The sequence below is a fragment of the Sebastes fasciatus genome, chromosome 2 (genome assembly GCF_043250625.1).
Source record: "Sebastes fasciatus isolate fSebFas1 chromosome 2, fSebFas1.pri, whole genome shotgun sequence".
NCBI classification, from domain to species: Eukaryota; Metazoa; Chordata; class Actinopteri; order Perciformes; family Sebastidae; genus Sebastes; species Sebastes fasciatus.
This window is the reverse complement of record NC_133796.1, coordinates 34,876,503-34,889,196: the sequence shown is the minus strand read 5'-3', so window position 1 is coordinate 34,889,196 and position 12,694 is coordinate 34,876,503. Positions and strand designations below refer to the sequence as shown.

Sequence of the window (12,694 nt, the reverse complement as noted above, 5' to 3'; positions counted from 1 at the left end):
TCTAGATTAATCGATTAATCGTTTGGAAAATAGTGAAAAATGTCCATCCCAGTTTTTCCAAGGTGATGTCTTTAAATATCTTGTTTTGTCAGTCCAAAACCTAAAACTATTCAGTTTAATATGATATAAAAATAAATGCTGAAAACAGCATTTTCTGCATTAAAAATTACGTGAACAATTAATCAATTATAATTGACAAGTCGACTAATGGTTGCAGCTTTATTTGTTATATTCTATAAAGACATACATATTAAATTAGTTACTGTAGTATTCGTGCCCGATCGGCACTGCACATGTGCAACTCTCAAAAGAGATGAGAAGGAAGCGAGATGGTTCACTCCTCAGCTACTTCCATCAGCAGCTCCAGAAAAAAACAATGTGTTTCTTTTTTTTTTACCACTTGCCCGATTGCTAGATTTACTAGCCCGACGTGGCACTTTACTTGCCCCTGGGAAGTAAGCAATCCTTATTGTTGAGCCCTGCAGATACTGTAGAGATATACAGGAAACATGGGGAGAGAGTAAGAGATATATGACATTGTAGTTATGTTAACCATCCAGCTACCAGGACGCCCCATCCTGTAGCATTTTAAACACATCTTGCATTATCATACCTATTTAGGACATTCATTCCCCGACTGCTTTAAATCATTCTTAACTGTCAGGTAGCCACCTGAAAACCTGCAGGCTGACATCTGGATTCAACGCCTGGGTGGTAGTTAAACACCAGATGATGACTAGGTAACGCAAGAAAACTGCAAATAATTAAATAAAGTACACCAATGATCTATCTCCAAACTATCCAGGATACAGTTTTCATCTATAAATCTGTAATCCAACACGTGTTTGGTCTTTGTAGAGATGACACAAAGAGCTAAAAAGGAGAGAAAAGGTAGAGTATCATGTAGCGAACTGAGCAAAGGGAAGACATCTGTTGCATTAACCTGTCATTACTGATGAGCACTGGTGAACAAATGGAGATCAAGCAGAGAAACATACAGCAAATGGGCGTTAATAGCAACGCTGTACCAACAGCTTTTCCTTCATAGCTGTCTGTCATCTGTCGCTTTACAGCTAATGTCAGTCTTTCTCGATGTTGGCATGGAGACAAAAGAAGATGCCAAACTGCTGGTATTTCATACAATAAATTCCAGTGTGCAGCAGTCACAGGTATTTAAACCGTAATGTCAATTTCAGTCATATCTGATGCAGGAAGGAAACAACGTGAGGAATGACAGACAGCGGATAAGAGCTAAACCAACATCAGGTGATTTGTCACGTATTCGTCTTCAATCTGCAGGTCAACTGAAGTCCACAGGTGTTGAAGGTAGGATCAGTAAAATCAGTCTGTTCCTCTTCAAACATGAACCCACAATTGAAGCCTGTCACCTCTCTAATGGCCTTCATTTAGAATAATAACCACGTTCAACCAAAACACTGCGACTCGCTGTGTTTATCTAACCAGCACAACATGGGTTATGTTTTCATCTCCTTCAAGCTGAGTTTTATTAATTGAAGCACTTGAGCGACAGGGCTTGTCAGGATCTTAGCTGCAGCTGTTGGCGGGTTTCCAAAAGAGAACAAAACCTCTTGTAAGTGATATCCTCTTTCACGACAACAGTTTAAAAAAAAACTCTCTCTCTCTCTCTCTATCTCTCTCTCTCTCTATACGCTGTAGGCTTCGTGGTGAGTTTGGCCTCGACTGACAGTCAGCAGGAAACGTCCGTCTGCTCTGCTAAAGGATTGTTGACTTGAGGGTGATGGTTCAACACCGTCCTGGTCTTTCATATCTGACTGGTGAACCGGAAGTGGCAAGAAAAGGAAAATGCTGTACATCTCTTAAACTAAATTAAACCCAAATCACAGCAAGAAACTAAACCTATTCAACCTATAAAATTATCCTCAAACCTTTGATGGAAATTTACTGAGTGTCATGTATTAGTAATGGTTTATAAACTATTCAGAAAAAGATCTGCTTTACCTCATAATGTCTTGTCAGAACCCGTCTTAAAATCTAAAAATATGATTCCACTAATCCACAAACCTGTGCTCCAAAACACAACCAAGTACTGAATTCAGTCTAATATTAGCTTGTTCGCCCTCTTTGAGCATTTCTTTCTTCCCACACACTTTCCATAGTTATTTTTATAACACTCAAAGCAGCCTAATATGTGACCCTAAATTCTGATGAAGAGTGTAATTAATCTGGGGCTCACTCACATGATGTGATACTGGATTTGGAGAACATACGAACTAAACCGGATTCTTCTGGTTACAAGTGACTTTGACTTTGGTTACAAGTCAATGCCAAGATTCTGAAAACATGACAGTTTTTCTACAGTTTTACGGTGGATCAGGGCTCGAGACTAACGTCGTCCCAGGGATGATAGAAAATTTCCCTGCTAATGCCACATTGTGAACAACAAATCTGTGTTGAAATCGGCAGAAGGTGAGCTAGTTAATGTTTGCTGTTAGCAGCCGGTGGGCAGCACTGTCTCACATCTAACGTAACGTAGCTGATGGTTACGTTATGATGCATTCAAACTCCATTCAGTAAAAATTAGTATTGGGTAAAGGCATATTATAACATTGTCATGATGTGTTCAAATGTAATCTTGTAAAGTTTAGTTTTTGGAGTCGCTAGCCTCAGGCAGAGATGAGGAGCAAGCTACAGAGGTCTGGTAAACTCACTTCTTTCTAACTCCACACCAACAGATTTATATTCATTTTCAGACTTGTAGTATCAACTACAAGTCTGACATCACTTGAGGCCATTTAGCAGACATAGTGCGGCTCCTTCTGGCGCCAAAAATGCCTTTAAACTACTTTTTTTCACATATGCCGTCAAACTCCCAAACAGTGTTATCACGATACCAAAATGATGACTTTGATACGATACCCTGCCTAAATATCTCGATACCGATACTGAAATGATACCACGGCAAAAACATAAAACATCAGGAAAAGTTATAATAGATTTTTTTATTAATTAAAAAGTTAATTTTTTGACCGCTTGCTCCCGCCCGCAGCAAAGTTTTAACCGCCTGCTCCTGCGGGATCCCAGTCCTAATGCCATCCTCTAAACAGAGCAATTCAAGCACACACACGCTGCCCAGCTGTCGCACATTTTCTCACTCATTCTTAAAGTACCGGTACTAATAAAACAGGCAGGGTATTTAAATATCTTTTTAGTATCGGTGTACCGTGCAACACTACTCCCAAACACCTGCTAACAGATGTTGATGTAGAGCTCCTCTTTAGGTTAACTGAGGCCCAGCTCTTGAAAACCAATGATCCATGTCAGAGGTCAAGTTTAAACTCAAAGCTCTTTACATTAAGAAGTGAGAACATTAACTCCAGTAGAGGTCAGTACTTTTGACCAGGACAAACTTCTTGACAACATCCTGTGATGAAATATAACTACACACAATTACAGAAGGAGATGAATAAACATAAAGAAATCCACAGAATATATTTATCATGCCTCCTTCTACTCTCCTGAATGAAAAGCTAAGAGGAAATGAAAATGAAGTATTGCTATGAGGTAATGTTGGCTGCCGTTCCTCCCTCCTCTTCTCTATCTCTATCTCTCTCTGCAGTAGCACCGCCGCTCCAGCCTGTTGGCATCAATCACCGGCGGGCAGATACGCAATCTTACTGTGCAAACAATTAAAGGCTGCTCCTCTGCACTCAGAACTACTCACTCGTGTTGCTGCGTTGAGGATTAACCCAATATGCTTACACATTAACCCCGGAGACACACCGGTGAATGGCATTCCTGAGAGCTGTGTTTGCTAAACCGAAGGCAATAAAACGCAGCGGAGAGCTACTTGTTGCAAAGATTGTCGTCTTGCTGGTTACCTTTGAACTTGGCTTCAGTGCTGCCAGTTTCAACTTGACATTGATACTGGGAACACTGGGAGAATCTTTATTTTATTGCGAGGGGAGGAACTGAAATAAATGAATTCGCTTTTGGAGTGCGATATTAACAATTTAAAACTGACATCAGCTCCGGTAGAGTGCCCATAAAGTCAAGTTAAATTATTTGGCGGGTAGATTATGAAGACATTTGTACAATCATACCCAGATGAAGAAATACCTGAAGGCATGTATGCATTTCTGTGAGCACTGCCCTGCTCTTTGTACATGAATAAACAGCAGGTGGTCAGGTGACTTGACAGTGAGCGATACAACCTCTTATAAAATACAATAAGCAACCAGTATTTGCCTTCCTGACTGGCAGCATTGTGCATACAGTCAGAGGGTGTTATGTAACCATCAGGAATTCGGTTGAAGACAAATGAGAAAACAATGTGCAGTTGTGAACTTGTCAGAAAATCTTGACTGGCGTGCTTTAAAGTGACAGGTCCCTGAAGAAGGAAAATAATATGAGTGGAATGTCTTGAGTGATATGAAAACAACCAGCTTCCTTCACAACCTCTGGCTGGGCCTCTACAAGCTCTACCTTGAGACAATATTTCCACTGTGAAGGGAAAAAAAGGGCCGTAATCAGAAAAACAAGAACTGTAAGAGCTGATAGGCCACTGGCCGTTTGCAGATAGAGAGATCCTCTGTTAATCTCCACACAGCTGGACTGAAAGTGTAATAAACCTCTGTATGGGGGCAGACACAACCAGAGACACAGTTGTGGCTAAGCAGTGTTGTATAACAGAAACTCACATTCACAGCGAGTCATGTTGAGTAAGGTGGCAGGAATCAGTTCATTCATACAGGCAAGCACTAGCCCACACATAACCTGAACATCTGCAGATGTTATCGTTCTCCTCTTACGTAATAATTCAGCTAACAAACAATGTGAACCAGGCAGCATTATGAGCAAGAGCTGTCAGTCTTTTGGGGTAAATCCAAGTCAAGTCTCAAGTCATTTCATACAAGTCTCAATTCAAGAATCTCTGTGCAGCCAACTCAAAATCAAAAGCCTCAACATATACAGTATCTGACACAGGATCCGAGGTGATGAGGTCGGGAGCAGATGTTTATTTTATACTAAAATGAGTACTTTAATAATAATAAAGTAGGGCTGTCAATCGAATAAAACATTTAATCACAATTAATCCCATGATTGTCCAAAGTTAATCGTGATTAATTGGTCGACCTTTACTTATATATTAATATGTGAAGCGCAAGTCGTTCACATTTCAACGAAAGTCTCACAGCAGTCAAGTCTCAAGTCGTCATTTTCGTAACTCAGGTCTGACTCTAGGCAAAGTATCTCGTCTCAAATGCACAGCTTTGTTATCAGTCAAAGAACAAATACATTCTTATTAAATCCCAGGATGCTCGTGTTGTTGCTCACCTCTAGCACCGGCCCGGCCCCCAGGATGATCTGCTCCACGCCGCTGGCGAATCCCTTCTGGCTGAGAGCAGTCAGATGATGAATGAGAAAGTTTGTGCTCTGCGTCTTCCCAGAGCCGCTCTCCCCGGATATAACGATGCACTGATTCCTCTCTCTCTGCAGCATGGCGTGGTACGCCACATCCGCCACGGCGTAGATATGTGGCTCCAAATTGCCCAGCATGTGATTATCGTACATCTTGACATACTTGGGGTTGTAGATGGGCAGGAACTTGAAGGGGTTAATGACGATGAGGATGCTTCCGACGTACGTGTAGATCTTTTCCTGGCGGAAGCGCGAGCGCAGGTTGTCCAGCAGCGAGCGCTCGTTGAGCTCCGGCAGGTGGCATAGATCTGCGTGGTCGCCCTGTGAGTCAGGCTGTGGCAGCAGTCCACGTTCCACCATGCGCCTGCGCTCCTCGGTGACCTGCAGCCACATCTGGAGGCTGCCGCCATAGTGGATGGAGCCGTCCAGGTTCTTCTGCCTGAGGAGGAAGCGGTAATCCTCGCCGCCAGACAGCGGGCGGTGCTCTAGCGCTATGCGGGGCCAGAGCATCATCCTCTGCACGGGACAGTCGCAGGGGTTCAGAATCCATTCTTCCCCGCCGAACTCCTTCACCTCGGCCAGAACATAACACTTGGTGCGGTCCAGCTGCAGGCGCTCAATGACGCGTTCGATGGCCTCAGCGGCGGTGGTGGTCTTGCGGGCGCTGATCGGGCAGTAGATGGTGCCCTCGGAAAGGGCTCCTGGGTAGATGCGCAAGGTGAACTCTGAGTTCTCGAAGCGCGGCCGCCGGCCCAGGGTACCAATGCCACCGACACCACCAACGCCATCACGAGCACTCATGGCGGAGCAGGAGTTCCCATTAGCAGCAGCCCGGCACTGGCACGTCCTTTACTGGGCTGGAGAGGCCGCCGACTCAAGACATTACCCCTGTGAAGAGGAAAACACAAAGATTCATCAACACCCTGAAGACTTAAAGCAGGAATGATACTGTGTATCTATGATCTGACACTGCAATAAAAGCAGACCAGCTGTTGAATTAATCTAAACCCAGACCACAGCGCTCCGCAGTCAGCCAGATTACGAAATTTGTCAGATTATGACACAGAGACTTCATGTGATGTTATGTAATCTACTGGAGGGCCAAATTATTTAGCCGGAGCCCCGACATGCATACTCATAAAGGATAAAGGATAAGTCATCGGGATCCACAGGATTACCATTAACACACACACACATACACACTCCTGAGCACACACATAAGCTCTCGCCAACGCCGGGACCAACAGCTGCCGTCGTCTTTACTGAAGACACAATCACGGCATTCACAAGTTCCCTCTTTGATACACAGCAGAGGGGCATCACGGGGTGAGAGAGAAAGAGACGAGTGACTGAGATGCAGACAAAAACTCTGATTTCAATGCTATGATCAGAACTTAGACTGTTCTGTAGCATGAAGACTTGATACATCTGAAAGAATCAATGAGCCTAGAGTTATTTTTGAATGGTCAATTCAACAGGTATTCTTATACAATACACACAAGCATACAGCAGACACAGTTTGGGCAAAATGTTCCTATTTGCCATCAATAATAACCAATATATTCAGCATTTCATGGGATGGATCTGGAGAGGTCGTGTCTTCAAGGTAACCCGCGAGTTGGGGAAACTCTCGCAAGATGATTAAGGTTAGGCATTGACCTTCGAATAGTTAAGGTCGTCGAGCAGCAAGTCTAGCGAGAGTTTTTGCATATTTTAGAACAGATTTCGCAATTTGCGGGTTACCTTCCATACATGACCATGTGGAGGTTAGTATGTGCACTGCGCGTGTGCAAAACTGCAAATGAATAATCCTTTCAACTAAACATATAATATAATACCCATGTGATGTCTCTTAAAAAGCCAAAGTGAAGCACTGCAGGTTTGACTGTGAAGAATACTGTGCAGACTCCAGCTCCATCAGTGAGTAAAGCCCCAGGTTGCTTTTAAGAAAAAGAAAATGTTTATTTATACAGCACCTTTCAAGAGCAGACATCACAAAGTGCTTCACAACAAAAGACAAAATATTAGAGCTGCAACGATTAATCAATTCAATAGTTGTCATCTATTCAATAAATCACCAACTATTTTGATAACCGATTAATCGGTTTGAGTAATTATTTATGAAAAAAAAAAGTGTAAATTCTCAGATTGCAGCTTCTTAAATGGGAATATTTTCTGGTTTCTTTCCTCCTCTATGATAGTAAACTGAATATCTTTGAGTTGTGGAAAAAACAAGACATTTGAGGACGTCATCTTGGGCTTTGGGAAACACCGATCGACATTCTTCACCCATTTTCTGACATTTTATAGATCAAACAACTAATCGATTAATCAAGAAAATAATCGGCAGATTAAATCAATGAAAATAATTGTTAGTTGTAGTCCTAATAATAATAATACTTTATTTATACAGCACCTTTCAAGACCAGACGTCGTAAAGTGCTTCATAACAAAAGACTAAACAAGATAAAAACAAAAGACACTAAAAAACCTTAACAAAACTTGAGCTGCTTTATAAAAGTGTCCACATATCTCTTAGAGGACAACGATTTGTGTCACATTTGATGCTTTTAATGCTGATGAGGCAGAAATATAAAAAGATTTTTGGTGTTTATCCAACCAAAAAGAGCCTGCCGACCACAGATGAATCCTACATGTGTCTCCCCTGTCATCACGCTGAAATGTTCAATGCATATTCCAGGAATTATTATGTGCTGTCATTTGTCTTTATGTTGGACCCACTTTCCTTCAACTCGTTGACTTCTACTTCTTCTTTAGAAATGACTACTTCTACTTTAGAAACTGATTTTCAAAGCAGAGGAATGAGCTTTAACTTGTTGCTATCAGCTGTGGCTTTTTCATGCAGGTAGAGAGAGGAATTGCGACGTGAAGTTGCCCCTATTAATCAAAGAGTTACACGTGTTGTGGCTGCAATGCATTCTGGTCTATAAAGAGCTCAAATTTGTGCAGAAATTAATTAGTATCTCTGCCTCTTCTAAAACAGATTTTTCCCGCTGAAAGTCTGAGTATTTAAAGAAGCATTAGATCACTGATTCTGAGGTTATCTGCATCCAAAACTGAAAAAAATTGTTTTGTCCATAAAATGCCATTTTATCTTACCAACAATCCAAACCCAAAGATATTCAGTTTATTATCATGTATGACAAAAGAAAAGGAAATGTTCACATTTGAGAAGCTTGAACAAGGAAATGTTGCAGATTAATTCTCTGCAGTGTTGCAGCTCTAATCAATACCATCAATCAATATCTATCTATCAAACTATTCCTGAAATGGTTACATCTCGCAGGTATAAATGGATACACAAAACAAAAAAAGTACATCACAATAGGCTTGTCGAGGTGGTCGCTGTTACCGTTGTTACCGGTGTTACAGCACACAACAATTACATTACGTACCCACCGCCCCACCATTGTTTTGCTTTTTTTACAGAAATAAAACCCATTTAGTTCATTTTGGTGTATCAGCGACATGTTATCAATAGATAGTCGGAAGACGGATGCTACAATCTGAAAGTGAATGCTTCTGCTCCGTACGGAGTCTCAGCTCACAGTAGCAGGTGTCATATTTCACACACACTGGATGAGAGAGAGTTGACAGACCGAGAGATGGCGGAGGATTTGGTGTCGAAGCGAAACGCAAACGTGCTTATTTGGCAATATTTCAGATTCAAACCCAATGCTATAAGGGAACCATAATGTTAGTGAGGTAATCGCCGCGAGGAGAACGTAGCGGTTACAGCCGGTGTGCGCGGCGCAGTGGCACCAGGTAGACCCCTGCAGCCTCGCAACGAAAGCTGGACCAGAGAGGCCAGACATACAGCCACCCGACGCTAAAGATCAAAGTAAGCGCTCTACACATATCAACGTCATCTTTTCTTTTACAATGTCCGATGTAATCAGTAACACTGGTATTGTCACAAGTTTATTAACCGCTGGGAAAATGTCCTCACTGTCACATCCCTACATCACAAATATGTGTTTTTGCACAAACTGGAATTACATGAGCAGCATGAGCAGAGCAGAAAATAAAAAGTGAAAACAGGAAATGGAACAGGGACACGTATAGCTGGTGCGCAGACAGACTGGAGTACAAAGGGCTCCCGCACCCCTGGTCATTTCCTGTCGCCCCATGTCCAGCCTCTCTTGCCATGTGTCGCCTCAGCAACTCTGATATGACCATGAGGCGCACACAAACACACACAGGACCTCTCCTGTTTCCACACACACACACACACACACACACACACCCATATGAGACAAAAACACACACCACCTTTTTTAACCTCAATCTGACTGCATTAGGCTGAATCCACACACACACAGCCAATGACAGGTATTAACTGTGTTGAATGTACGTGTGTGTGTGTGTGTGTGTGTGTGTGTGTGTGTGTGTGTGTGCATATGCGTGTGCATATGCGTGTGCATATGCGTGCGTGCGTGCATGTTGTGAGCGCTGAGTTCGGGCCCGGCGCCTGGAACAGATGGTCAGCTCGCTGCTTAAAGGATAGGGAGGGAGGTGAGGGAGGATTTGGGGTTGTGACAGTGCTGGACAGCACAGGGCCACACTGGCTGCTTCTCTGTTTACCATCAAGCGAGGACAAACAACTAACCGACGTCTCCTCCAGGAAAACACCAGCAAAACTTACCAATCAAACAACCATCTCCACTGCCTTGCTTTTGATAGATTTGATAGATCTGATAGATGCATTAATTAACCACAGAATGGATCAAGGTGACATGAGAGAAATCCTGCTGGATTGGGACGATGTAGGGCTGTACAATGAATCACATTTGAATTACAATTACAATTTTGGCTTCCAAAGATTGTGAAAACAAAATAATCAATATGAAACGATTATTTTGCCGCATTCGGTTTCACAATGACGGTCTTGTTTTGTCTGGTGTTCCACCCATTCCTTCACAGCGGTGCGCTTTTGCCCCGCTCGGCGAGGCGTATTTCCTCCGTGGAGGTGCACCCGCGACAGGCTGTAGGTGAGCTTGGAAAGGGGGTGAAGGTGGCGCTTTACAGCATCCCTCACTGTTCTCAGTGCAGCGATGTTGGTAACTCACCCGACCCCTCTTGAAACACAGACCCCATCTTGTTTACCATGTCATCATCATTCATATCTATGCAACCAATATGTTTATGATTCAATTGTTTACAAGAGTTCTTCATAGATCTATCTTCTTAAATTTGCTCTCAAAGCGCTCCAGATAGATGTATTTAACCTTAAAATATAGGCTACAAAATGTTCTTTCTAAATGCACGATGTTTCCAAAGTCAATGAGTAATCGTGTTAAATAACCATGATCCCAGGACAAGGGACGCACTTTTTAAGCCATTTGCTTAATCGATTGTCAGACACATCAATCGATTGTCAGACACATCAATAATCAATAGTGAATTAAGCAGTGAAAAAACAAGTTCATTATTTGAATAAGAAAGTAAATTTGAAAAATACTAAGACTGCTCTTGCTCAATCAGCCTGTTATTGCCACAAAGGATTAAAAAGATTAAACATAGTACTTACGCACAAATTACAAGCTTGATGAGACTCAACATTCAGGGCACTAAAAGCCTCACAGATTCTGATGTCAACAAGTGCTGTAACCTGCAAATACAGATTACCTGCTAGAAAATAAAATGGGCTGCTCTGGCCCCCTGACATCAGACAAACAGACCAGCTTTACTGGTTTTTATTTAATCCTTGTGGATGAATATTTGGCGGAGCAGTTTTGAAAGGGATAATATTACAAGGGAGGAATAATAAAAGAAGCACAATGACACACACAATGTCACAATGAGCTGTTTAGATAACAGGTGTTCATAGATACCACTGACAGGACAGAGAAAGGCGTAAAAGATTCCCTCAGAAACTCTCTGGATCTTAATTTGAAAGCAAAAGAGTTTATGTTTATAGACATGTATATTATAAGCTATTTATTGCTCTGATCTGGGAAAAAGTGATGAGCCAAACATTGATGTCTGGGTTAAAAATATGTCACAATGGGCCTCATGCAAGAAGTGATTTTCTCTTATTTTTGTTTGTATCCATGATTTGTTCTTATTTTGTTAGTACCCATTGATTTCTCGGATTCACCAACGTTTTCTTATTCTTAGAACATTTTACGAGTGGTCAAGAGCACTCTTACCAAAATAAGAAAAAAACATTTTGCTTTCACAGTCCACAAATCGTCTGACCAACACAAAGAAACATACGTTTTAAATTTGAGAAACATAAAAAAACGGATGAATATCAGATAATCACATTTATATTATTATATGTTTTAGAGTAATTCTAATGATTGGATTATTACATTTGTGGGCTAAATAAATACTATTGGTCAACTGATCCCAATACAGGCTATAGAAACCCTGTCTGTCTGCTGAAGTACATTGCACAAGTGCATTTTTTGGTGGCATCTCTCCAATTCTTGGGCATGTGCCAGAGTATTTGCACATGGCACAAGACCTGCCCTAACCTAGTGTTCAGGGGGCGTCACCTATGCTATTAATAAACACATCGGCTACATAATTTATGATCAATTGGGTTACATCATTCAGCACACCTGGGTAAAAGCAGTTTGGATGGTTAACAACATTTGGTGCATCTGGAGTTGACTTATCTTATTTTTTCTCTTAACAGAAAATTAAGAGAAAAGATAAGAGAAATCAAGAGAATGTTGCTGCATGAGGTCCAATGTATGGAATTGGGATTTTGTTTTTGGGATATGTCACTGTTTTTGTCACATTCTGCTGTTTATATGCTGTTCAGAAGCCGCTAACTTAGTTTAAATATCCTTCAGGTAGGATGATCGGTGATTGACGGGGAAGCATGTGGATAAATGAAAGGTGAAGCCTCAGTATGATTACAGAATTATGATAATGGTCCCATCTTGTCTTTATGGTTAAACCTCCAATATGTCATAAAGATAAGCAAAACCCTTCAGCATGTTGTTCCTGTTGTATCAAAAAACCCTTGCGTGTCCTTATCAGAGGTCTGGATCATGCAGTTATCCCAACCGGCCACTGAAACCACCTCCACAAATTCAGCTGTTGTCCAAGGGATGCACAAAAATGTCTTTGTGAATGCTACTCTTGTGTCCGAGAATAAAATATCTTTTTAGATAGCATATAAACTATTGAGGCCTACGTGTTCTACAGTAGCACATCATTGTGCTGTGGACTGCACAAAAGAAAAGGTCAACTGATACTGAAACTTTCAAACATAATCGCAATTGTTGCACTTTTAAACAAAGTACAGCCACAAAGC

The 12,694-nt window shown here is 41.7% G+C and overlaps 1 protein-coding gene across 9 annotated transcripts in view; it reads right to left on the bottom strand.

Annotated features, from left to right (window-relative positions):
• myo9aa (myosin IXAa) overlaps window positions 1-12,694 on the bottom strand; it is a 135,995-nt gene that overhangs the window by 93,682 nt on the left and 29,619 nt on the right. For all 9 annotated transcript variants that reach the window (XM_074621676.1, XM_074621682.1, XM_074621726.1 and 6 more), the window contains exon 2: window positions 5,317-6,288. In XM_074621676.1, the coding sequence (XP_074477777.1) occupies window positions 5,317-6,201 (885 nt within the window). In that variant the 5' untranslated portion in view covers window positions 6,202-6,288. The remainder of the gene's footprint in view (window positions 1-5,316; window positions 6,289-12,694) is intronic.